At 41.8% G+C, this 27,410-nt stretch overlaps 1 protein-coding gene across 1 annotated transcript in view; it reads left to right on the top strand.

The window, feature by feature from the left end:
* Positions 1-1,801: 1,801 nt before the first annotated feature.
* Positions 1,802-27,410, top strand: part of TNKS (tankyrase) — a 143,366-nt gene continuing 117,757 nt past the window's right edge. The window contains exons 1-2 of the mRNA XM_063335294.1: positions 1,802-2,342; positions 13,695-13,919. Of these exons, the coding sequence (XP_063191364.1) occupies positions 1,844-2,342; positions 13,695-13,919 (724 nt within the window). The 5' untranslated portion in view covers positions 1,802-1,843. The remainder of the gene's footprint in view (positions 2,343-13,694; positions 13,920-27,410) is intronic.

Below are 27,410 nucleotides of genomic sequence, written 5' to 3'. Positions count from 1 at the left end.
GGTCAAGGCTCATGGCTTCAAAGTCATGGCGCAAACAAGAACCGAGCTGGGCACATTTAAGTGGATCTTCATTTACTGTGCCACAAGTCAGGGAGAGTGATTTCCTGTCTACCTCCTCATCACTGGAAGAAAGGTACTTAGTAGCCCTAGACCAGATCCTAATTTCTTCTGAATTCCTGTTTTCTGACTTTCTGTGCCCCCAGTATTGGACCTGGTCAGTGCGTCTTCAGGACATCAAATGCTTCCCAAAGCCCTTTCCCTACCAAACAACTAAAGCGGATTTGTTTGCCAGGCTGTCTACCACAGGACGAGGGTGGCTGGCTGGCAACAGCCATATTCCCTCCCTTTAACCTGACTTACTCGTTACTCTCCCCATTCTCGGACCCATGGCTGCTGCCCCACCAGCGCCGGCAGCCCCAGTACCTGGAGTACTGGGAATTCTCCAGGAATTGTTGCTGTTGATGTTTTTCCTCCATCCTGGTTTGAGTGACACAGGACTAATTTCCCTTTCAGTAATTTTACTTTTCAGTAAATTCTCTTCCAATGACTGGGAAAACTGCACTGTTAGAAGACTCTACTGTCTGAATTTGTGAAAATATTTACCTTATAACCAGCTATGGGGTGTGAGTTTCAAGGTCTCACTGTTTTCGAGCTTGCCACGTGCAGGGTTGAGGAAGAGCAAGACCCAGGCACTTGACCCAAGCTGGCGAACAGGATTATTCCATACCATGAATGTCACATTCAACATAAATTAGGAAATTTTCTGAGGAGCTCTCTCTCTCCCATGATGGCTGTGATCCAGAGAACTTCTTGCCCCAGTGCTGGACCCCTGAGCCCCTCCCTTCCTCCCAAAGCTGCAGCTCTCACAGTGTCCGACATTTGCTGCCCACTGCTGGGAGTGCCCAGCTACCTGCTCATAGAACGGGCTGAGTATAATCCTTGTATATTTTATATTGGTATCGGGATCAATATTGTTTTTTTAGTGTTGTTAATGCAATTCTCTAGTCTTATTCTACTAAATGTGTTTATATTTCAACCTTTGTGTTTCCTTGTTTTTTTCCCCAATTTCCCTTCCCGGGTGGGGAGGGATAATCGGGTGAGAGAATAATTGCCTGAACGACAGTAAATCGTTGTGGGTTCCTCAAATCATAACACCAACTTAAACAACTTATCCGCAAACGGGGTCTATATCCTCCCTGGATACCAGTCAGCCAGAAGCACTTCCACCTCGTCTTCCTGCGCCTTTCCAAACTCAAACCCAAATCCTCACTGGAAATGCTGCCCCCTCCCAGTGGGGACCTGCCCACTCCACAGAGGCCCTCGCCGGGCTCTCCCTCTACGGGACACCCATGGAGGGCTCTCTCCCGCCCTAAGCACCGACAGCTCCATCCTGCCGGGCCGCACTTCCCTCCGCGCTCCGCCCCTGACCACCGAACACGGCGGGGAGCCGGTGCCCGGGCAGGGCCGGCCCCGCCCCGGTCCCCGCCCACCCGCCCCCGAACCCCGCCCTGGTCCCCGCCCCCCGGTCCCCGCCCCGCCCCGGTCCCCGCCCCCCGGTCCCCGCCCCGCCCCTGTCCCCGCCCACCCGTCCCCGGTCCCCGCCCACCGGTCCCCGCCGCACCCCGGCGGCCCCCAGGGGGCAGGCGCGAGCCGCTGCCCCTCCGTGGGGCCGGTCCCGGTGAGGCCGCGCCTCCGCCCCTGGCCCGCCGTAGGGCGTCACGTCCGGGCGCCGCGCGTTGGGATTGGCCGGGCGCGGGCGGAAGTGTGGGCGGGGGTTGCCGCCGTTGCCGCAGTGACGGGGTCCGGGAGGGAGGGGGGTGGCGCCGGAGGGGGGAGGGCGAAGATGGCGGCGCCGCGTCGCTCCCAGCACCACCATCATCATCACCCGCCGCCACCGCCCGGGCCGGCCTCGCCGCCGCCGGCCGCCGCCTCGCCGCCGCGCAGCCCCAGCCTGGCACCGGCCGACCTCGCCCCCGCCGCGCAGCGCCACAGCCTGGCCGGCCCCGAAGGCGAGGCTCCCCCCGAGGCGGAGCGGCCTCCGGCCCTGGAGTGCTCGGAGGGCACGGGCGCCGCCGCCCCGGGCCCGCCGCCGGGCTCGGTCAGCAGCTCCAGCAGTTCCTCCTCGTCCTCCTCCTCGTCCGCGTCGTCGTCTGTCGCGTCCAGCCCGGCGGCGGAGAGTCCCGAGGCGGCGGGCCCGGGCGCGGCCAGCGGGGCCTTCCGCGAGCTGCTGGAGGCCTGCCGCAATGGGGACGTGACGCGCGTGAAGCGCCTGGTGGACACGGGCAACGTGAACGCCAAGGACATGGCCGGCCGCAAGTCCACGCCGCTCCACTTCGCCGCCGGTGGGTACCGGGACCGGGGAGGGGCCGGGGTCGGTCCGGCCGCCCGTTCCCGGTGACGGCAGTGTCAGCGAGCGCCTCGGGACAGGGAGGGCACCGCGCCCGACCCAGCTGCCCGGAAGGAGCATCCCTGGCTTCGGGGAGCGGAGCTCCAGCTTCTCGGGGGCCGGGAGAACTGGGGCCGAAGCTGGGGGGAGGCGTGTGAGCGCGCTTCCCCGGCGGCGTTTCGCTGCAGACTGGGGAGACGGCTGTTAAATCTCCTTCTTTTTTCCCCGTGATAAAATGGAAGCAGATCCCCCCTTTGGGTGAAACGAGTGGGAGAGGAGATCCCGGAGGCGTAAGGGTGGCTGTGTGATCTAAAAGTACAGACGTTTTTCCTCTGTATTTGACACCTAGGCTGCAAACTTGTGCGTGTGTGCTTAGGAAGTGAGAAACTGGAATTGGGGACAAAGTCGGCTTGAAGTTAAGGGTTTCATGTGTATTGTAGTAGCTCTTGAAAGTCTATGTGATTCATGTAGACTTGACGGGAAGCAAAGTTGATGCCTTGTGTGACTCTTTTTTCCTTTTATTTGGCCATAGCTGTTGATTTATCTCTGCATTTCTTGTGGTCTTAGCAGGCTGGGGAAGGATGTGAAGTAGAACAACTGAACTTGATCAGAAGTTACAGATGTGTGTCCAGGAGAGAATACGCCTCTTAGTGCAGAGAAGAGATGTCAGTGTGATCAGAAATAACGTCGTAAAAGTTGTTAACAGTGAGATCCAACAGCTTATGTTAACTGGAAGTAAACATTACTTTCTAGGATGTACAGCTATTACAGGTTAGCGTAGTCTGTAAAGAGAACATTCTGTACTGGGGGCATAGGGCATGTGAAGCTCAGGATAAAAGTAAAATGAGGAAGATGTTTTAAATCATCAGCCCTAACTTAGGACTTGCACAATTGCTATGTCTGTGGTCAGGCTGAGGGCTTTCTGACATGTCCTACAGTGTTACGGGACTGGACTTTATGTAGTAAGGGACACAGATCTTGTCTGAGCTTTAAGTGCTGCACTAGTACACATAAATTACAATAATTAACAAGGCTGTATTGAGTAGTTGGTATTTAAATGCTGGCATATGGCTCTAAAGTGCTGTGTTGAAATTGCTAATGAATGTTTTATGGCACAGCGTTGCCTAGAATTCTGAATAATGGTGTTCAATTTATCAGTCAGATAATACTCACTGAGATTGTATGGGTTTGTTTTCATTTTCAAAGTACAAGTGGTATTTCACGATGGAACTTTTGGTCCTGAGCTGTTTCCTTTCCATCCTTCTCTGATCCCTGAGCTCTACCAGTAAAGTGTGACCTTATACAAGTGGAGTTTAAAACACAGTGCACTTCTGCAGTACAGAGACAGACTTCATTTTAGTGAGCCCTGGAACATAATGCTGGTACAACTACATGTGTGCATGTGAAGTTGTTAATGTTTTGGAAAGCTTTTCTCGAGTCCGCTCTGCTTGTTTTGGATTCAGACTTAAAATTAGACCTTGCTGCTTCCCCTTAAACTCTGATCTCAAGTTGTAACTTCAGTGCTAGTACAAACTCTAGTGCTGAAGCTGTAGTTGTAACTTCTACTTTGATTAGAGAAGATATGGACAAAACTTGCTTAAGGGGATAAGGCTTTGAAAGTCGACAGTGTCAATAAGATGTTACCGTAATAGCACTGGAAGGTGCTTTCTTGTAGCATGAGGAAAACAGCAGATGAAGTTTTCATACCTAACAAATTCCTGTAGCTATCATCCTAGATCTAGAGACTTTCCTTAGCTACCATACATATTTTATCTCAAATCACTGCAGTATGTCTAGTCCAAATGGATTTCTCATGTTTGTACGTATTAGGTGTATTTCTTATTACGGAGATCTTGGGGTCCTGCATTTTGGAAGGGCCTGTAAGCACATTGTTTGGATGCAACTGATCTTATGCAGTATATATCTGTGAGCGATGCAGTTTGTTGATTTGATTTCCTTCTCCTTTCTGGGCAAGAGGAGAAATAAAACTTGTTTGCTTATGAGCATAGGAGTCTACTGTGTATATGAAGCTGTGTATATGAAGCATAATGGCTCATGCTTTATGAGCCATACCTAAGTATGAATTCTGTGGCCTTCACTGGGGGAACAGGAGTTGGAGGGTGCAATATGCAGTGTTTTAAACTGCTTATTTCAAACCTTTTGAAGCTAAACTCTTAAATGACGAGAGAGAGTTCCATTTCTGATCTTGTGATTTATGATAGAGGAATTCTTCTTCTAATTTCTTATTCACCAATTTTGGAGGTAGCTGGATTTCCCTCCTCCCCTCCTTCCCCCGGATACTTGACTTCTCCTTACTCTGTCTGGTTTTCTCGGATGTCCTTTTTGGCTGCAATGCCAGGCAGTTAAGTTACTTTTACTGTAATAGGGAAGGACAACTTCCCTAGTTCTAGTTTTTTGTCAAAAGCACTAAGTTCAGGTTTCGTTAAGCTTTGTGAGGTTTCTAGTTTCAAAATCACCTTTATCTCCTTTCTTATGGCAGAAGGAAGATAAAATGGGTGACTTCTGAGAGCACTCGGAATCCTTAGCATATATGTAAGCTGGGGATAAGGTGAGAACTGAAATCTCTGTAATCAATTATTTAAAAAGCTGAGGATAGATCTTAATCTGTTCTAGACACTGGAGTCATCTGTCCATTATCCACTTCCAAATAAAGTGTGCACAGGCACATCAAGTTGAAGCAACAGTGTTATCCAGATTTTCTTTATCTGGGATATCTGAATTGTCAATTGATCTGAATGAAGGGAAATCGGTTCTTCAGCTCTGTGCTGAAATGTCAGCTAGTGTGCTGAATAAATCTGACTTGCTTTAGTTAGCTATCAATAAGGCACAAATTAATATTTAGGCCATACCAGGGTGATAGAGAGTTCATCCTCTAACTGGACCGTTGCTCTGTCAGAGCCTCTCTTGAAATCCTGAATGTTTTTCAGGATGTGCGGTGTTCAGCTTTTCCTTTCCAAGTGATTTGAGGGATTCTTCTGTAGAAGTGCACGTTTGGAAAGAGGAAAGCTTGGTGGGGTCTTGACTGCTGTGTGGACTGCAGGATATTTGGGTCTCTGGTACCAGCGTAGGCTGTGGATTTTGTCCAGCAACATGCAAGAATCAGAGTAAGAAGCAGATTCTAAAGATTTTAAAGTGATTGAGTGACTTCAAAACACAAAAAAGAAGTTAAGTGGAGGTATTAATGTATTCATATCTCTTGCATTCATTTTTTTCAATGAAAATTAGCTTGCTTATAATTAAAAAAAATTTAAAAAGCAGCTGTGCTAGGCACGAACAAAGGTATGTTTGGCTCAAGGTTTTAACTCTGCTAGTGGCTAAAAGCAGATGTCTAGGGTACGCTTGCCCTCTTTGTACTTGATACTTCTCTGACTATTCTTAGTGCAGTTTGTAGCTCAGCAACTATTTGAGCAAGACCCTGTTTTTACGTGGGTTTCTCATCCTGTGGTAAGGAGTTCCACTGAACAATTGGAGTGTTAACTGGTATTAAAGGTAACTTGCTTCCTCTTGTATTTTCCACCATCTTCATCGGAATATCCTGTGTTCTGCTTAATGGTTCTCATCTTCAAACTGCGTTGAATGAGACAAACTATTCTACTCCCTTGCCTTTCCATTGCACTTCTTTGATCTAGAGATGTGTTAGCTCTTTCCCTTGAGAAGGATCTTAATTGTCATTGTTGATTTTACCAGATTATGAATATCTTTACTGTGTTATATGCCCATCACTAGTTGAAAAATTTTGTTATGCCTGTGCTGTCTGTTCTTGTAAACTGGCTTGGTAATCCTGTTTTTGGTGATGATGTTGTAACAGAGTTGACAAAATGCGTTTTTATTCAGCTTAACCGAAGGAGCTGGTTGTTCAGCATGTATGTGAGAGGTAGATTTTTTTTTTTTTTCCCCCTTTGGGGCGTGCTGTTGACTTGGTTTTTTAATGGGTGCATGATTTCAGTCCATGTGATAATGTATCACATTTAGGTATGCTTTGCATGGGGTAGAGTGGGACTTTACTCTCAGCGTACATATTTTCCATATTTTCTGTGAATTGTTATGTAGTTGAGGTTGGGGAGGCTGTATTGGTCCATTGTGTTTGAAGCAGATTGCCAGGGGATGCTTTCATGGCTCATTTTTGTGTGTCATCCTCCACTTACAGCACTCACATACCAAGGCTGGCTTTCTAAGACTCTTTCTACCTTTAATATGCCTAGATAGGGAGGACTCCTGTGACCTTTTGTCTGAAATCCCAGCTTTTTCCTAGAGCCAGCAAGAATTTCTAGGAACTGGTTTGGTAATGGACTTGCTTTTTCCCTTCTGAAACAAAGTTTAGCCTTACAAAAGGATATATATGTATTTGCTGCTGACACCTTGATTCATATGGTTAGGCCATGCCTTACTGGTAAATCATTAGTAATGGCGCCTCTTTCAGAAATAACTAGGTGGATGAACCTGATAGAAATAAGCTGAGTCCTAGCTAATTTCTTCAAATAGCCACAGTCATAGGCTTGTCCAGTTCCACACCCATTTAATGAGAAGTTTAACTTTTTTTTTTCTAATCATGAAGTTACCCCCTCAAGTTCTTAAGCAACACATTCTTTTAGCGTTACAGTTATTCTCTTTCTATCATTTAACCCAAGGATAAAGAGAATACTATTAGTAATTGCTGAACTGTGGCTCAATGCCCACTTCTGTAATGAGGAAGAGGTAAAGGTTTCCAGAGTGGCTTTTGGAAGGTATGGAGTTAGGATCACAGACTGGAGTGCTCTTGTTGATATCAGCCCAAAATCAGGTTTGGAGAAACCTGATTTAGGGTGACTTGTTAGAGCATCAGTAATATTCCTTGTTTTCTTTCTGCTTGCATCTATAGTAATGGCAAAAAGCTGTTTGGGGAAAGTAGTCTTCTGTAAGTGTGCTTTTGAAATCACTAGTGATAACTGTTGGAAATACTAATCTTTTTATGAAGGCTAACATATATAACTATTAATTGGGAAATTTCTGGAGCACACAACTTTAATACTGAAGGCAAAGGGATCTCACTTGGGTTGTAAAATAGTCAGTGGTCAGAGTTTAAGAGGAGAGCTGATCAAATTGATTTGTCGACTAGCAAGCTGTTAGTCATAAAAATGCAAGCTTCCTCAACATGTGTGAGATAAGCACTTGAGGAGGTAGAACTAATATAACTGGCTACTGAGTGTTCCTTGAGGGAAAGGGGCAACAAGTAGTTGGCAACTTATGACACGCTTCTACTCTGTGCAGAGGCACCTGAATTGACCACTCCACTTCATGGTGCAATGTACAACAGGTTAGCTTAAATTGCTCTGGAAAGCCTTGCTTGAGATACCATTCTTAAACTACTCTGACTCATTTTGTTGCGGTTGTCTGATACATCCTTGCCAAGGAAGACACGTCTGACCTTACTCAAACAGTTGTTTGTATAGTGAAGTCACTGATTAATTCTGCCTTGTCCAACTTAAAGCAGGGGTAATAACAATTTTCAGCTGGGTTCATATACACAGAATGAAGAGTGCAGATTGTGTAGTCAATTAGGAAATGTCCTGGCAGCCTTATAGACTCAGAGCCTGCAGAATGCAGACTTTTTAATGTAAAAAGAAAAATTGATAAATTACCGGCCTTGACTTTGAAATTATTTCTTTTATGTTTTTATAGCATTTGTAGTACATGAACTCTGCTAATGTCACAAGCATATTACTTCCTAGGAAGTTTCAGTTTGCTTTGACTGGTAACTTACTCTCTTGAATGCTCTTGCGATACTTTGTACAATGTATTGATCTCGTTCCCATTTAAAATCCTTTGAAGGAATTTACAAGAGGATATAAATGCAAAATCTCAGACCTTTGGTAATACTGAACCAGGTGCCCTTTTTCACAGTGTGAAGGCTCTTCAGTTTACTTAGTTAAATCACTCAGTTTAACTGTGTTCTGCCTAGTGAAGTGGGAGAAGTGCTGGTGGCTTTTGGAAGAGCTGTCTTGGGGGGAAAAAAATCTAGTTTTGGAATGTGCAGTACTAAAGCAAAGAGACGTGCAATGACTTAGCTTGAACTTCTTCCATCCTTTGCTTACAGTTTAAAACCATTCTCAAAAGGTCGTGTCTCTCTAAGATGTGTGCCTCTCCACTTCAACGGCTTGTATTCTCATATGAGCTATGTTTAGTGCTCTAACAAGTGGGACTACATTTAGTAAGAGCATCTTTCCTGCTTTGCCTAAGATCACAGTAAAACCTGTAGGTATGCTTAATTATTATTATACACTTTTGTAAAATTTAACTCCTTTTGGAGTCAGTGTGTTAAAAGCAAGCAGGTGAAAGGAGGAGGAAAAATGCCTAGTGAAAGTTGTAAGTCTTCCATGTGATAACTTAAACTCTTCGCATAACAGCAGCTTTGCAGAGGTTGGAATTGGCGTTTGGAGGAGTTCATGCTATGTTGTGATCAAGTGACATTAACTGGGCAGTGGATGAAACTGTACAGCTGTACTTAAACTGATCAAACCGACTACTTGATGTGTTGTACTCACTGGGGAAAGCATTCTTCCATTTCTAGTGGGAAATCCATGTATTTATTTGGTTGGTTTTTTTACCAAACTTTCTGAAAATGAGTCTTGAAATTGGGCAACCAATTATGTGGCTTCTGTGAGTGTTAGTAATTAAATGTCTGTAAACTGTTACCCTGAGAAAACTGAACGCAGGTTTAATATGGAAGCCCTAACGGGAGCGCGTAACAGAAGGTATCAACTGATGTGCCTGTTGCTTTCCTTGTATCGCCTCCCTCATCAGTTATTCAACCTGTTCACTCTGTTACCTCTTGTTACTTAGGTTCAATGCCACGAGAAGAGATGGGACAAGACAAGCTTGTGGGCTGTGAGCAGGGTGTGAAGGGGGAGTAGTACAGATCTTGGCAGCAGTAGTAAGCATTTGGTGGTGTCTCTGCGTGCTGCCTTGTCTTAGGGCATTTAAAAGTTTTATTTAGCTTAATTTTCAAGCTGCCAGTTTACTACCTACAACTTTTTTTTCCTCATTTTCAGCCTAAAGTGACAGGTATAAATTGGAAAAAAGGCAAGAATACATCACTGGCAAAGAACTAGTTAAGTGGTGTTTTCTTTCAGTTGTCTGCTTGTCTCTTGATTTATGTAAAGCTATCATAGCTATGTCCATCTCCTGGCTTTCGCCAAGCCTTAGTCTTCAGTTGTTTCTGTGAGATGACTGGAGAAATGAAGAGCCTGTCAATTGCTCTGAATTTTTGCATTTTCTTTGGTTTGACTGATGAGTGTTTCACCCTTGAATTTAGGGTGTTCTCTTGCTACTGCTTTTTTTATAATGGGATTACTGCTTCCTTTCTCTCCTGGGCAATATGTTTTCCGAGGTAGTGTGACTTGCCTGAAACTTCTAAATTGTGTGAAGAAGCTAAAATCGATGCAAAGCTTGTGCATTTTACCTGTGTGAAATAGCCCAGGCTAATAAGGGACTCTACCTATGAATGTGCTCTGGGAGCTGGCAGGTGAATCTCATCAAAACAACTTGCATGCTGGGCCTTTAAATGTGACTCTCCTCCATGCTTACCCTGGCTTTGGATGTTTTCTTTAGGAACCTTCTATTTTATTGTGTTTTGGGATCATTGATTAGAGGTACTTTCTCAGGAAGGCTTCCATAGGCTTTGTAAATTAACGTTGCACTGGAAATATGCAAGAGTATGATATTTTTTTTAAAGTCATCTTAAAGATGACTTTATGTATGACATTTTAAAGTCATCGGTTTCCTCAGTTTCAACCGAATTATATGTGCTTCATCTGTCACAAATGGCTTGGCATGAGTCTGTTGTTTTTTACAAAAGGTGACCTTGATACTGCAGGAGTTTCAGTAATTACAACTGCTTTGTCAGATTGGGTTGTGTGATCATTTTAAAGACTTTCTGGCACTTTGTCTATTCAAGTTCTTACAGGTTTGCCTGTGGTGCTGGTAAGGCAAGCTGTTCTCTTAATTGGTTACTTTTTCTCCGAAAGATGGGTGGTCTGGTAGGATAAAATCACAGTAACCTTTACTGTGCTTTTTGAGGACTGAACAGAAGAGCTAATTCACCAAAAACTGTAAAGTGTTTAATGCTGGCATTTCCAAAGATACCTTTGGATGACCCTACATCCAGCATTACCTTGAAGAAGTATGTGTGTAGTCCTGAAAATCACAACACTGAACAATTTGAAAAGGAATCTGGGTTTTCAGGCACCGTCAGGTTGTTTTTCCTCAAGAGATAAGAAATATGTGTAAAGCAAATGCTCATGCAGTTTCAGCACAATTTTTAGTAGTTCAGTCTATAAAAACAAAAGGCTAATAAAATCTGTTGATTTACTGTTTACCTGAAAGCATCCTTTTCTAATTCTTGTCTTGCTTAATTTTCCATTGACAGTCAAATGAACAATATAAACATGGGAACCTTGAGGACTTGCTTTTTGGTATTTATGCCTCAGGCCTGTTAGCTTTGCTGTGGGACCAGATACCCTTTGTTTGCTGTTGTACCCACTAAGTTGTCATTTTCTATTTGAAGTCTCACAGGTGATGTTCCTGGACTATTTTATAACAGAAACAAACAAAAAAAAAATCAGTTTTTTTGCTAGAAGCTGCAATGATCTACAGTGGCAGTGGCCTTGCTGACAGCTCAGTTAAGAAAAACATGTCTTCTGCTAACATTTTTGTCATGATAAATAAGTATCACTTTTAATAATACCAGTTTTGATTTGTATGTTTCTATTTCTGTGGTGTAATTTCTAATGTGAAGTGATCAGTATATAATGTACCAGAAAGCTTTGACTCATCTGCAGCGATGGACTAAAATTGGATTGCGGAGTGGGGTGCCAGTCCGGTTGTGGGCCCCTCCCTGCAGCTGATATGGCTCAGCAGCTTGTGGAGCAGCTGCTGAACTGCTGTTTATCCCCATGTATTAAAGAAAACATGCTTTGGTATCTGCTCGGTGTGCTAACTTGTAATTCATAGTGGTCCAGCATCTGTGCTGCAAGCAGCTGAGGGCTCTGTGCAGTGGGGATGGGGGAATCCTTACAGCTATGCAAAAGTAACCAGGCTGTACTTGTTAACTGGAGCCTTTGGGCTACGTTACCAGGCAGGATTAACCAAGGTGTGAACTGCTACAGTCTGTACTACCTGTGAGTATCTGTGTGCATATCCATGATGGCTTCCCCAGACTGGTCTTCCACCTGCTTGCTTGTGTCTCATAGAAGAATACTTATTTAGGCAGAAATTAAGATATTGCTAAACTGTCATCAAAACTCTCAAACCATGATAAACCTCAGTAAAGGGGCTTTTTGCTTTGGCCCTGCCTGCCTTAACCATAGTATTAGTCAGTGTCTAGAAAACTTCTGTCCTTGAAGAAAGGGTGTTGAAGGACTCAGTGCTTCACTTAGGAGACTGTAAATTCCTGCCGAATGGCTAGCGTGCAGCTTCACTGAAAGCTGGATGTCGAGTTAGAACATTAGCCTTAACTGGATAAGCTAGTGTGGATGCAAAGCTACTAGACCTGGCTTACAGATCTCACCATATGGACTGTGGGGGGAAAGCCATGTTAATTCTGCACCATAAGTCTGCATAGCTGTAACTAGCGCACTACTCTGGCGAAAAGGAGCCTTAACTCATTGAAATGCAGGTCCTGTCTGGGGACTGCAGCTCTGGGGTATAACGTTCCAGTTTGAGAAGTCTTTGTGCATGAGTTGTTGCCTGCCACAGAGGTTGCTGACTTCTGAGAATCATTTCTGTCACTGTTTTAGCAGCATTTTGCTGCGGCTGAGTTACATGGTCACCTGGGGGAGAACTGACAGGTTCTTTGTTGCTTCCCTTGAGCTTTGTGTTTGCCTTCTAGAAGGGAAATAATATCTTTAGTTATGTTTTCGATCCATGATCTGTGAAGTTAATATAGTCTATATGCTGCCAGTTAGCACCACTGTGATGGAATTTCACTTGCTGCAGAATTTAATTCAGCTGTTTCATAAACATAGTTCATATACGTGGGATTCTTCGTACTTAAGCTGGTTGGTATCCATGATTACCAGAAGACACAATAACTCCTAAAGTGACAGTCTTTTAAAAATTCCAGTGGTACTGCTTTTAGCCCCGAGGTTTGTAAGAAATGCAATGCAACCTTTGAGATGCAACTTCATACAAAAATGAACACTTCTGTTTTAGTTCAAACTGTCCCTCTTGGGCCTGATGCCTGATTTTTGTTTCTGTCCTGTAAGGCAGTGGTCTCCAAAGTGGAGTGTGCAAGATACTTCATTGGGGCACAGGAAGAAAAATGTATTTTGTACAATTAGTAAATGTAAAAGAATTTTATTCAATCTTTGTCTCAGCTTCTTTAAATTTATATTTTTGTGTATATTTATAATCTGTAATAATACAGTAGTGCATGTATATATTTATAAATGTACATATAATGGGGGGTATGCTCAAAAAATACTTTACTGATAGGGGTGCACAATCAAAAAAAGTTTGGAGGCTGCTGCCCTAAGGCATTTGGGGCAATAGGAAGCACATACGGGCACTAGAACCTTTCCAGGTTTGTCAGAGGCTGGCATGGTGATGAAGGATTTTGAAGCATGTTGGTTTAATGATGCTGGCTTTACGGTGATGTTTTTTCCTGGCCATAATGGAGGCTGTGTTCCTAGGCTGGAGCCTTCCTGAGGTTTTACTTCCCAGCTGAGGTCTCAGTTCTACTTATAGATGATTTCTTAGTCTCTCCGTATCAGTTTATCAGTTGGAGGTAGTCAGGCTTTTTGAAAAAGAGCAAGAATGTAGTTTGGGTTGAAATAAGGTTGTTCTGCTTGAGCACTGACATTGTCTCTCAGTGTCTATTAACCTATTATAGGTCCTCTCCAAGAGAAAGACCTATATCAAGAGATAGTATGTAAGACACTTGTTTTAAGTACGTACATACATATTATACTAAATTTTTAAAATTAATAAAAAAACTTCTCTTGAAAAAGAATGGCAAGCCTATTGTAGAACTTCCTTGTGAGATAGAGTAACAGCCAGTCTGGCTGATTATAATACAACACTGTATTATAATCTGTATCATTACACCCTGTCATGAGTGTAAGCACGTCTACCAACTGTTTTTTTGAGCAGGTGAATATAGTCTCACTTTATGGTGAAATGGACCAAAAAGTAGAAGAGGGACATGAATAATATCGTTTGATGCCTGTACACTGACCTAAGAGTGAACAGTTTTAAATATTAAATCATGTTGTTTTACCAGACGAATGAACAGAAATATGTTTTCTTACAGGTTTTGGAAGGAAGGATGTTGTAGAGCATTTGCTACAGACAGGAGCCAACGTTCATGCTCGTGACGACGGAGGGCTGATACCCCTTCACAATGCCTGCTCTTTTGGTCATGCTGAAGTGGTTAGTCTGTTACTGTGTCAAGGGGCAGACCCAAATGCTAGAGACAATTGGAACTACACTCCTTTGCATGAAGCTGCTATCAAGGGGAAGATAGATGTGTGTATTGGTAAGAGTCTGTCTTTTCTTATATTGAAACTGTACCAGATATGTTTTGTGCAGTTGTAATTGTTTATGTGCTGGACTTAAGGTGAAAGATACCACTTGTTCTTAAAAGCTAACTTCTTTTAAACCAGCAGGTAGGTATAGTGATAGTCATTTAAGACAAATTTTTTAATGTTATATAATGCAAACTTTGCTAAACTTGCATCTAAAAAACTAACATGAGGAGGTAAAGTCTCCTCCTCTGTTAAATTACAATAGTCAAAATCTGAAGATGGAAGTTTGTCTTTCTTCATCGCTCTTGAGAAAACTAGATTTACTAGGTATACAGTCTTTGCTTTTTGGGCTGCTCTAGATGTCGTCTTAGTGGTTAGGAAGATGGTTAACCATTCATTACATACAGTATGGGGAAACATCTCATTAGTCCTTTAGAGCTTTCAAATACAAGTTACAGGACACCATTGTTCAGAGTGGTTATATATCTTCAGTGTGTGTGCTGTAGCCTGGAGCCAAAGCAATTTCAGATGAAGTCGAACACTTCAATAATTTTAAATATATCTAGAACATATAAAGAACTTCTTAGTCAAAACGTTTTTTAACTTTTATGTTTTTTCTCAGCATACTTAGTATTACTTTTTTTCTAAGTGGGAACTTCTATTTTTATTTTTTATGCTCAGATCAGTTCCTTGAACTTATTTATCAATTCTGGTTCTTCTCACATCTACTAACTTGAATAAAATGGTCTGCTCAACATTGTGTATTTTATCAAATGTGGAAAGGAAAGCTTGATTATTTTTTTTTTTTGGAACCGCAGTTAAGATCATGAACGTGAGTATTGTTCTTAAGTTATCCAGATAACAAGACACAATGTTCAGAATTTCAGATAATGTCTATTTGCTTAAAGACTTATTACGTAAAATCCCTGCAGAGACAGCTGCAAAACCTACAGGACAAGTTCTTGCATTAGCTTTATTGCATTATGTCATTACATTCAAAAAAAAAACAAAACCAAACAAACCCAACCAACCAAAAATTGAGGGAAAGAAAATTGGAGGAAACCTCCAATAAAATTTTTTTTACTCTTTCTTCTTTTTCCAAGGGATGTGATGGACTTCATTCATTTCATCTCTGTGCGCGAGCTAAAACATATGGAGAATATTCTCAGAAGTTACTGAGTATGGTATGCAGCAGTACTGTGGGAAGAGATACACTGATATAGTAGGTCCTAGTAACAGACTATTGTGACAATGGTGAATGGAAAAGTAAGATTAATTCCAGTCAGTAACTGGAGTTTTGTATGTGACTTAAAGGAAGTAATTTGATCTGTTCATTGCTGGACTCTGCCTGGCTTTGTCAACTGCTGACAGAAAATACCAATTAAATGGGAGAAGGTTGATGGTAAAAGACTCCTTTACACCTGTAAAGAAGGACTGGGTTTGTTTGCTTTGGAAAAGATTTGTCTTGCTCAATCTTTTAAAACCTTGTTATAAAGCAGAAGGGGTTACAGCAGAACACCTTTGCATTCTTACGTGATAAGATGAAAGATTGTTGCAACAGAATACTTTATGATTTTGGGGGGCAGCATGGGTGGTGTAGCTTTAGGTGGTTTGTCTAAAGACTCTCTGGTCCTCTTTGGAGGAGACTGGGCATGTCAGATCAAGGTGGCAGGCAGATTATGTGGTACATCAATTTTGATGTACGGTACTGGCAGTAATTTGAGATTATTTGGATCTAACTTTCAAAGAACTGATGATACGTTTAAAGTTGTGGCCTTGGTGCAAGCAAGTACAGAATCAAGTTTATGGCTTGTATTACACGAACTTCGTTATATGTTCCATGCACAGATTAGATCTATGATTCTAAAAGTTAGCTGTTAGACTAAGGGGATGATCCATATATGTAAAATATTCAGCACATGGTACTGGTCAAATCCCAAAGCTCTTCTGCTCTCTGCTGCAGTTGTAGGGTTCCTTGGAAGCACTGGGCAGGGCTGCAGGACTAGATGCAGTTCTCCTTGCAAAGCTACTTGCAGGCAGATTGGAGTCTGGTAATTATTTTTTTTTTAACTTATTTTATTTAAAACAAGCAAGTAGGATGCTGTTGTGCTCAGTTTAGTTATGGATATCCATGTATGTTGTACTTTAATTAGATATTTGATCTGTCAACGCAAGAGTTATTATCGAAGGCAGCGTCACAAGTCACTATATTTAGTATGTGCCATAGCATGATGCTTCTTTGGGATTTAGTTGATTCCATAAAACTGCTAGGACATGGTTATAGACAAAGAAGTCTATTTCTTGTTTGCAGTGAGTTTGTTTGCAATTTATATCTAGTGGGCAAACATGTTTTGCTGTCTTTAGCAAGCTCCTGTTTCTTTTCAGTAGTCTTATATACAATTTTTATATTAAATCTTCAAAGACCTTAAAAAAAGTCTTTTGAGGGAACACATTATACACAGGGATAATGGAACAATGGTTGCTTAGGGCACAAATTCTGACTAGGAATACTTAAATAGCTTTGTAGAATATATGGTACAGTACTGCTATTTACACCTTAAGTGTAGACTATTACAGATATGATGGATGGAATTGGCCTGTAAAAAATAATGTAAAAAACACATTCTTAGAGTGTTCCTTTTTAAACAACCAAGACATGCTTTTTAAAAAGCATTAATTGAAGAATTGTTTCTGGAAGTCCTGGCATAACCTAGAATTTATTGCTGAACTTAGATATCTGTCTGAAAACCAATAGACTGTGTAGGAATTAGTCATCTAGCCACATTTTTGGCTACCTGTTCGTGGCATCTTCTTCCAAATGATGTAATGGGATAGAATTTTCCAGTTTATGTTCTCTCTTTCCCTTCTTCTGTGTTACCCCATTCTGCATCTTTTCTTTATCATGTCTAGTATAGAACACTAGTTCTTTTGGCTGCTTTACAGGTGAAAAATGGACAGAGTGGTAATTGATGAGAGTGCAGAGTTGCAGCACATTCATGAATAATGATTTTCCAGAGGAAAACTCAAGGCATTGAAGGGGAGTGGGAAGACAAGCAAAAGTTAGGTAGTGATTGCACTGCAACTATAGAATGGTCTTGTGTCTAGTACTGGCCTTGGAATGGAGTGTGCTTATTTGTGCTATACATACCATAAGTGCTCAGCTGTACAACGGAGTTTGGCTAACAGGTACCAACCCTGCCACTGGGAAGCTTATGTGGAAGTACAAAGTGTACATGAACTGATGAAAACTCATGAGACTATGCACAAACTCCAGGAAACTGTAAGGTAGCAAATGACTCATGTGATTTCTTGTGCTTCTGTTTTACAGGTTGCATATTACAGTGATAGGACAGTGTAGGAGCTTAAAGGGACAGAATGCATATGTACTGAGTTCGGGAGGAATATGGACTGTAGCTCTTTTAGGTGGCAGTTGCTTTTGTGTCCTGGGACTGGAAGCGTAGGAGATCTTGGAGGATAGTAAGCACTGCTCAGCTGGTTTGCTGACCATCTCTTACAATATATTTAGTCACTACGGATTTGCTTAGTTGCTAAGTAATTGAATCCATTTGAAAGCGTTGTTTGCTATATGCAATCAATTTTTGGACTAAATGTATTGAAGCTTTAAAGCCAATTGTTAGATAGTGTTCTCTGGTATTTATGGCTTCTAGGATTGCTTTATCTGTCAGGAAGATGCATTTTCATTGTCTGTGGACTGCTTCTAGAGCTAATGAAAAGTCATTTTGTTCCTCAGTGTCGTATTTGCTCATGGAATAATGAATGAATGGTGAACACTGCAAAGTGTGTTTGGAGGAATGTTGCGAAGTCAGGGTGGTGACTGTTCTGCTAGTTGGACTGGGGAGAAAGGATGATCTATTTTTTCATCTGAAAGTCTATACTGCGGTCAGACCAAAGATCCATGTAGCTCACTTTTCTTCCAACAATGACATGTAGCAGATGCTCAGAGACTGTGAATGGTTTGAGTGTACCATCCTTTCTCACGGCAATCAGCAATTTAGGAACCTGATAAAGTAGAGGCTGCATCTGGACTGTGCATGGCCATCGGTATACAAAATTCTTGGAAGATAGATCTAATAGCTTCTTAAATGCTGCTATACTTTTGGCTTTGAAGATGTTCTGTGACAAGAGAATTTTGTAATTTAATAGTCTTGCAGGATGAAAACAACCCTTCCTTTTCTTTAAAACATTATTCTTGATGACTTTTATTGCAGGCCATTCAGGAATCTTCTGAGAAATAGTGAACATAGTGAACAGTCATTTCTATTTGCAGTCTGCATGTCCTTCATGATTTTATAGTAGGCCTCTATCTTTTCTTCCCTCAAATGTCTCTCTTCCAAGCCGTAAAATGTAGTCTTCTGGTATTTTTGTCTTTTTCTTCCCCTCCCGCTCCCCCCGCCCCCCCAAGGGTGAAAGGTTGGTGTGGAGAGTACAGACATCAAAACTGGGTGTAGTAGATTTATAGGGTAACTTAATGTTCTTTCTGGTTTGGTTTTCTGGTTGCTGAGCACTGAATGGGAGTAGCTCCAAGGTATTTCCTGAGTGGTAACAGCTCTATTAAAACTGTGTTTGTGCAACACACAATTTTTTTGTTGAAAAAACTGGGCTAAAAATAACTGTACAGAAACTTTGCTTAGGCAGTCTGTCCAGGCTTGCTTTGCTTTCCACTGTGTATGTTTCTGCAGAGGCTGTAGTTGTTCCTGCAGAGACTTTTTTTTTTTTTAGGTGGATCTCCAGTTAAGTGTTGTGAGAACACTTAACTGGAGTTAGTTAAGTGTTCTAGCCTAGAAGTGACCTCAGGTGTCATACACCTGCCTAGTTTTTAAGGGCATTCTTCACAAACATGCAAACCCTGAGCATCTTTTATGGTGATGCCATGATTTATGGATCTGAACATACAGGGTACTTTAGTAATTTTAGGGAAATAAAAAAGCTAGCTACTGAAAAGCACCCTTCAACACTGTACAAAACTGTAAAAGTTTTTTATTAAATTACTTCTAGTCCATCCAGTGCTAAGGATCCATCAGGAATTCTTTAATATGACACTAGACCAATGTTTTTACTGGCTTCTTCTGGGCTAGTTATAAAACTTCCTGCAAAGATGAATTTACTGTCTCAGTGCTATGAAGTGATCTGTAATGGTAGCGTCAAGAGGCATTTGTCTCTCTTTTTGATGAGAGAACTTCTGTGGAAGCTGATTTTTTTTCCATTACCCTTTCTGCAGTTGAAAGACGGAGCAAGCAAGCAAACTAAAACTTTTTTAAGCTAGCAGGTTTTCCAACATACAGGTCCTGCCCTTAACATAGGGATCACTTTACTTAAATGTCTCTCTCTTAACATGTCAAAACATTGCTCACCCTGCTGTGCTTCCTCATGACTGGGGAAGGAAAAGAATTCATTAGCTGTTATCTTCTGCTATTACCTATCTTTAGGCTGAAATACGTGGAAGGAATATGATGTGACCCTGTCTTGCAGGGCACATAAACCTTCTGTCGTGATTTAAAAAAAAAATAATCTACGAAAGGTACTTCATGGATAGAACTTAGTGCACGGTAAACCTTAAAGCAACTGTAGAAATAGTAATTTGCTCAATCATTGAACTGCTCATCTATTTGGTCACCTTGCAAAGAAGGCACATACAAAAAAGAGTGAAATTATTACAATTTATGATAGTTTTGAGATTTCAGAATGCTTAAAGCATTTTGCATTCCAAGCAGAGGAGCTGTCTTGCTCTAAAACTTAGAGCTGTGTCTGATTTTACTACCTGAAAAATAAAAAAAATCACAGGAAGTGCTATCAAAGAGCAAAATTGTGCAGTTTCGGGGGGTGGAGAGTGGGGCAGGGTGAGGTGTGTGTGGGGGACTTTAGCATCTTAACTGAAAAATGATTACAATGACTATAGATTTAGCTGCTGGATTGATGGAAGCCTATAAGAAGACTAGTAGCTTCTTAATAAGTATTAGAGGAGGATATTGGTAACCGAGGTACATTGGGAGCTGGTTATGCATGTTGTTTGTTGGAGACATGTACTGAATTCCCAAAGACTGTCTTGGAGATCTGGTGTTCTAGAAGGAAGCTTAGATTCCAAGAGGCATCCCAGGAATCTGGTATTCGGAGGCTTGTAAAAGCGTTGGAAAATTCTGTCAAGTGAGTACTTCCACATATTTTTTTGTAAACAGTTTAACTAACTGTTGCTGCTTTTTATATCAGAAGATTCTTAAATATTGTTAATATTCCTGCTTTGACTTGTATTTGAACTTTCTTAAGCTGCGGGACAGTCTAAAGAACTTTAGGCTGTTCTTGTGTACCAGAAATGTGAGTTTTGTTCCATTAGGAGGACACAATCCGTACAGTGGGGGAGATACCCTGTCTGTTGCCTGCAGTTAACATTGACATACAAAGCGAAGGTACCTTGTGGTTTGATATGCTTAAGGCCATCTGGTCCTGATTGACAGCATCTATCTATTATCTGTCCAGATATGCAAAATAAGAATCCTGGCTATTCTTAATAATACTTATTACTCAGATTCTTACAGATCAAAGCCAAATCTGTTGTTGTGGAAGCAGACTCATCAGGCTGTTCAGGTTATGAATTCTTTTCGTCTTTTTCTGCTCTGTGAGTTACAGCGTGTGTATGGAACCCTGCTTCTTTGAGTAGCAAATGATTTTAAATTCTGTGCGTACACAATGGCTCAAAGACCTAATATGCTTAAGTCTACTTATACTGTTTCTTCATGGGGTCTTTCTCAAATGAAGCTTGCACAACAGCAACCGTAGGTTGAAAATTCCGTGTTTTAGATTGAGTGGAAGAATGCATTTGCTTTCTCACTGGAGTTCTTGTTCATGGTTTTAAATGGTTTCACATCCTCTAACCACTTGTTTGAGCTATGTCAGCTTCTAAATGTCAGTATTCACAGAACTGAGAGCTTCTTGGGCTGAATCTTACTATGTTTCCCACTGTGTAAGTCTAGTTCAGGCTAACCTTATTGCAAGGGATCTGAGAATAAGGCCGCCTTCTCTCCAAGCTGGTGGGGGTGGAGGAACCCATGATTGAAATCATACATTGGTAATTTGGAGGCATTGTAATACTGTTGTCATAGTAACAATGGACTGGAGTGTGAGACAACAGGGCTTTTGTCAAAAGCAACTACAGAAAATGGTTTGTGACACTCTACCATGGCATATACAACTGCAGTGCTCCCTGGTGGACTTTGGCAAAAGGACAGGAAGGAACTGGGTTACCAATTTCTGTATGTGAAGGATACCTCTTCAGTACGTGACGTCTGTGTGCAGGCAGGTCTGTTAATGTGGCATAGTCTACAGGAGCTATTGCTACGGGAAAAGGTGCCAGAGTAAGATGGGGTTGTTTGCTGTAAAGGCTCCAGGGAATCCTTTCTGCTGACACTTTGCATCTGTGCGCATGTAGCTATGATCGATGCTTTATGAAGAAAATCCTCTGTGAGCAGTGTCAGTTACCCATGTGTGCCTGACAAAGGTCTCGGCATGCTAGGAGCCTTGAAATGAGTGGATCATTGACTCAAGGTGGAAATGCCCTACCACAACATTTATGTGAGAGGACCAAGCATTGAGCTGGAATAATCATGAAGTTATATCCTCTTCAGAAATAAAATCAACAGTAAACTTGATAGCAGAGAGGATAATGCTTTGTAGAAATAGAGTAAAAATGAGCCTTACTTCAGGTGAGGAAGACTTGTCTGTAGGATTTTGCCAATAAAATGACTTCTTGTTTCCATATCTGGAACTAGTGGTGCTCAAGGCTTGTAAAATCTGTTGTGTTACTGTGTTGCTTATGGTCCTTAAGGGATATTGTTTATATTATGGTATTTGTATTGCTAAAAGTTGACTGAAATTCAACTTCATGAAGACAGGCTGAAAAGGATTGCCTTGTCTGAGGTTTCATACACTGTGTATATTCGGCAAGCCGTCTGTCTTTCTGTTAGGTTTGAACTGTATCTGTGGGTTTTAGACTTTTTCCCAGTTCTATTTCTTTTTTCCTGAAATTCAGGCTTAAAGAAATTAGTCTTTTTGCCTTGTTTGGCTGCTTGGCACAGCAGAATCTGTGGAGGACAAGAAAAGAGTAATTTATTTTATGATGTTTCTTTACAAGTGTTGATTAAATCAGAGTCTGGTCACTTGCAGCAAAGGAGATGGTATGATAATATGCAAAACACTGTTGGAAAACTTGCTGTAAGGCATTTATGGGAAGTAAGGTCTTCAAAAGTACTGATGTTAACTATTAGCAAATTGAGAGGGGGGGGAAGAGGAAGTTGCATATTATCCCAACAGAGTAATGGAACAGATACTGCTCTTCCAGACGCTGAAACTGCTTTCAGGTGTCCAACACCAGTTTACAGTGGCTTCCTAAATATCTTGCAGAAATACTTAATCTTATGGGACTATGCCTCCAATTACTGTAGCACTATCTGCTTATAGCTTCTCAGAGGAACCATGTGGTCTTAATGCAGTTCATATGTGGTTTAAAAACAATGTCTAGATATATATGTAGCCATTAAGGCTTAAATGAGTGGGGCCAATTCTAGCTGAATTCTCAGATGTTTTCTTAGTCTAATGGAAAACATTGATTAAGGTATTACTGTAGGATATAAAGGTCTTGCTTGTATAAATGTGCAGGCAATTAAGTATTTGTCATAGAGTGAGCAAAGAAAGGTGTCTCTCTCTTAATGATTTGGTCTTTCTGCAATGCAAAGCAAGTGTACAAAATTAACTACAGGTGATTGAAGCCTACTGAAAATACTGTGTGCTTGCCTCTTGTTCTGTGTGGTCCTCACTTCAATCTTTCACCCAGCTAGGGCTTGTGATGAACATAGACTCCCATGCTCCAGTAATTCATTGTTTTTCCATGTTCATGCAAATGTACCATACTTCTTAGACACAGTGATTCCTTTCTAGAAAATGCTGAAGTGTTTGATGTGAATCCTGCTGTTCATGCAGCTGTGTGTAGTCTTTATGTTTTGCTGATGTCTTGTCCAAGCAAGCAGAACTGAGTAATTTCTTAGTTAAGCACTGTGCTCTTGACCTAGCGGTTGTACTGGATACTGAACTCATATGACAAGGGAGCCAAAAGGAACTGGATGCCACGGTTTGTTTTTATTTTCTTGTTTGGGGTGATACAAGGATGGTGCAGGACACAGGTGTGACTGAGGAGAGGAACCCACTCAGACTGATCTAATGTGCATGCTTCCCTAGCATGAGACCTGCAATAGTGATGATATCTTACCTGACAGATTGTGGGATTTTTGCAGCGTAGAATATTTGCTTGTTGAGGACCTAATGCTGAATAGGATAAGACTTGCACTGCTCTGTATCAACAGGGCCTGGCAGTGAGCAGTTCTGGGACTGGAGAACAAACGGATATAGCTCTGACCTTTAAGAATAGAAAGCAACGTGACTGTTCTATGTAATAAAGTGGTCTAAGGTAGTGGCTGGGGAAGGTTCCTGAGACTGATACATGTAGTACTGCTAGCTAGTCAACTGTTAGTAGAGTTCTAAATCTGCTTGAATTTAATGTATTCTTAGATTCCTGATGTTTATTTAAGAAACAGAATTTTTGGGAATACCCATGTCTTCTGGCCAACCTGTAGCTTTAGCTACAATTTCAGGGACTGATCAACTTGGTATCGCTAAGATTTCATGTAGTTCTTATTTCTTAAATATTTGGTAACTGTTGTGGACTAATGAGTTTGCAAAATTAGCACAAGGTTCAAGTTTTATGCAAAATACGCAAAAGTTATTTGGCATGTTGGTGTTTTTTTAATCTTAAGAGTTCCAGCTCTTAACCCCACCACATTGTTAGTGTGTGTTCCATAGGGTGTGTGACTATGATACCATCCCCAAGTTGCATACTGTTGAAAGCTGGTAGGCACTGAAGTTCACCTCTGGAAAAGGCTGTGCTCTTGGATTGTGACTGTTGTTTTGTTTGGTGTTTTGGTGGTTGTGTGTGTGTTTTTTGTTGTGTTGTTTTCTTTTTCTTCCCCCCCCACACCCTTTCCCTTGTGCTCACCTCACTGAATGGTGGGTTGAAAGCTTGTGCTAGGGTTTGAATCTCTTAAATGCATATTCCTCTGGTGCTAGAAAGAGAAACTGTTTTTGATTGTGCATGCACCCTTTCTGTTTCAGAAAAACGGTAGATCCAGGACAGATTTGAAGAAACTTTTAAGACCTCCTCAGTTTATGTTACTTCCTGGGTGTTAGATTTTAGTGCACTGGCAAATAATGTGTTCTGATAGCCACATAGCTAATGTCACATGCAATCTATCACCTGACTTCCACCAGGATTTTTTTTCCCCCCAAAATTCACCTGGAATAAATGGTTAATGTATGCAGGAGATTGGAATTGGTCTTTGGTTTCTCTTAACCCTCCTTAGTTATTTTTCCTCTTAGGATGCTACTTGTTGACCTGATTTGCCTTGATGGCTGCTTTTGCTTTTCAAGAACACTGAAAGAAGGGCTCTTAATCTGTCAAGTGGGATATAAGGGTTACAGCTGACACTTACTCGAATAAAATTTGAAGTAGAAAGGTGAGTTTGTTCAGAGAAAAGTGGAATTGTGACCGAGCAATAAAGACTTGTCCTTAAAGTAGCTTTCAGCTTGGGATATAGATGAAAACATAAATTGCTTGGACAGTAGAGCAGCAGTTAAGATTTCTAGCTGTTCAATAAATAGCATACTAAAACAAATGCTTAGAAACTAAGTAGCTGCAGAATTGTTGCTTTCAAGGAAAAGTGGCATGATTTAGGTGTGGCATAGTGAGGCCTCAACCATCTAAAATGGGCTTAAATGTTTAGGTTTTGTTGTCTTTTGGTGTTTGTTTTTTTTAAAGCTTTTTTGGTTAAAGGGTCTTCTATTCCATTTTGCACACTAACAACATATGTGTTCTAGCTGACTACTACTTGAACACACTTAGGTGTGATTTTTAAGCACCTGTGTGAAATGGGCACAAACTGAAACATGGGAGGTTCCTTCTGAACATCAGGAAACACTTTTTACTGCGAGGGTGACCAATCACCAGCACAGGTTGCCCAGAGAGGTTGTGGAGTCTCCTTTCTTGGAGATATTGAAAAGCCATCTGGACACAGTCCTGGGTTGTAGGTGGCCCAGCTTCAGCAGGGGGTTTGTTGCAGGTGATCTACAGAGGTCCCTTCAACCTCGACCATTCTGTGATTCTGTGAAAAAGGAGTGCATGGGAATGGCTGCAAATAAATGGGATTGAATAAGTGCTTAGTGTACTGTCTCTTACTGCTTGTTAACTCAAAGGAAGTTTGTGGTGGGGGTGTTCGGTTGTTGGGTTTTCTTGGTGGTATGCTGGTTCTTTTGGTTTTGGTGGGGTTTTTTGTTGTTGTTTTTTTTTAACTTAAGTGAAGCTTCTAGAGTTCTTACATTTTGCAGCTTCATCGTGGAAGCCCCAAAGCCTCCTTTACACTACACAACTTTTGGTGTGGATTGTGTGCTTGGGGAGGAGAGATCTGGAATGACAGAGCCATCTCTTGCATGATGCAAAAAAACCCCCGAACAAACAAAAAACCGCAGTGGCACTAAGGTTTTGAGGTTGTTCTCTGGAAGACTGCATTCTACATAATCTGCATAGACCTTTGTTTTCTCATTGTTAGCTAAAATGGAAAATTTTAACTTGAAAAGTATTCCATCCAAAAAAGGAAACAGGAATATTTACTTCATTAAGAACAGGCCACATCAAGGCTTTAAATTGCTGTTCATGTAGGCTGAGCAATCTACCAGCTCTGGCTCTTTCTCTGAGGGCAGAAGGATATTATCAGCGTGCTGTGCTGCCTACAGCCTCTGGAACTTTCTGCTTGTTCTCTCTCCCTATGCGTATTTAATCACTGGTAGGCAGAACTGGCATACCAGGGAGTGATTTTGTAGTGCTTCCTACATACAGAAAACTTAATCATAATTAAGATGCACCTACTTATGGGGAAACAGTTGTGGGCAGTCACTGAGGGAGGAGGGAGCCTTTTAAAAAGGTATCTTCTTGCCCTGCTGGAAGAGCTCTGACTGTTGCGATAGCGCTTGTTGTTTTGGTTGTCTGGTTCAGATCCTTTTGCCCTGCCCTACATTGATTAGAGAAATCTGATCTCTGGAACACCTAGTGCAAACTTAATTCTAGAATACATTGAAGTATTGTGCAGTGCATTGGGAAGTGAGGTTTATGGTATGTATATACAGACCAGGAATAAGGCTGTCTTGCTAAGAGGTTGAAACGTCAGTGAGTAAAGTCTAAAATCGCTTCTGGTGAAAACAATGAGAAGGCTGAGACAGAAGGGTCTTTATGAAAATTTAGAGCTTGCATGAAAATAGGATAAAGTCCTCTTAAAGTGATGCTTCGTAATACTCTTTTTGTCTAGATGCTTTTTCTCTACTCAAACGAAAAAAAGTTGGTACTGGGAGACCTTGTTCATGCTGCTGCTTTGATGATTTCTGATTGCTGCCTTGAAGTCTGTTTCTGTGAATTGTTCACCAAAGTCGAAGGAAAGTCTGACCTCTAAGCACTTCCATTTCGTGTTTTACTGGGTCTCTGCCGAATTTGGTAGTTGCATCCTGTTACTGTAGGCACGTTCTGCAGCATATGAATAAACGAGAAATTGCCTTTTAAAGAGCAGATCTGTGTCAAGAAAGTGAGATGTTTGATATGGCTGTCGTCTGTCCCTGATGGACCAAATGGTCATTTGAGCCATGAAGCAAGAAGTGCCTCTGCTAGAAACCATCTTCCAAGCTGTCTGCATGTATAGTCTCCTGGCAAGGTAATAGAAACATGCAAGCAGGTGCTATGATTTTATCTAGATTAAGTCACATTTGGCCAAAGTACCACTTCTTTGCTAGAGGTGGCTTTCTTTTACATAGAAACAACAATTTAAGGCCATGTGTCCATATGGTTTTTAAAACTGTGTATCTCCAGGACCTGGCCTGCAGAATTACAATCATAAAAAGGTTTGGGTTGGAAGGGACCTTTAGAGATGATGTTGTTCAACTCCCCTGGCGTGGGCAGGGATAGCTTTCACTAGATCAGGTTGCTCAAAGCCCTGTCCAGCCTGACCTTGAACACTTCCAGGGATGGGGCGTCCACAGCTTCTTTAGGCAACCTGTTCCAGCCTTCCACAAGTTCAGGTAGATGACATCTGTAGCTTTTCATTTGACTGATGCAATCATTCTATTGTAAAAGGCTACCAAATTAATCAGGCATGATTTGCTTTTAGCATCTCTAATCATCTCCCTGTATTCCATGTGTTTTGACATGTCTTCCACGAGGATCTGTTCCGTGACCTTGCTGGGCATGGAGGTGAGGCTGACTGGTTGGTAGTTCTAAGAGCCCTCCTTTTTACCCTGTTTAAAAATGGGTGTGATGTTTCCCTTTGTCCAGTCACTCGGGATTCGCCCAACTGCCATGACTTTTTGAATATGATTGAGAATGGCTTGGCATTCTCAATCAGCCA

The sequence above is a fragment of the Chroicocephalus ridibundus genome, chromosome 5 (assembly GCF_963924245.1).
Source record: "Chroicocephalus ridibundus chromosome 5, bChrRid1.1, whole genome shotgun sequence".
NCBI classification, from domain to species: domain Eukaryota; kingdom Metazoa; phylum Chordata; class Aves; order Charadriiformes; family Laridae; genus Chroicocephalus; species Chroicocephalus ridibundus.
This window is presented reverse-complemented; position numbering and strand designations above follow the sequence as displayed.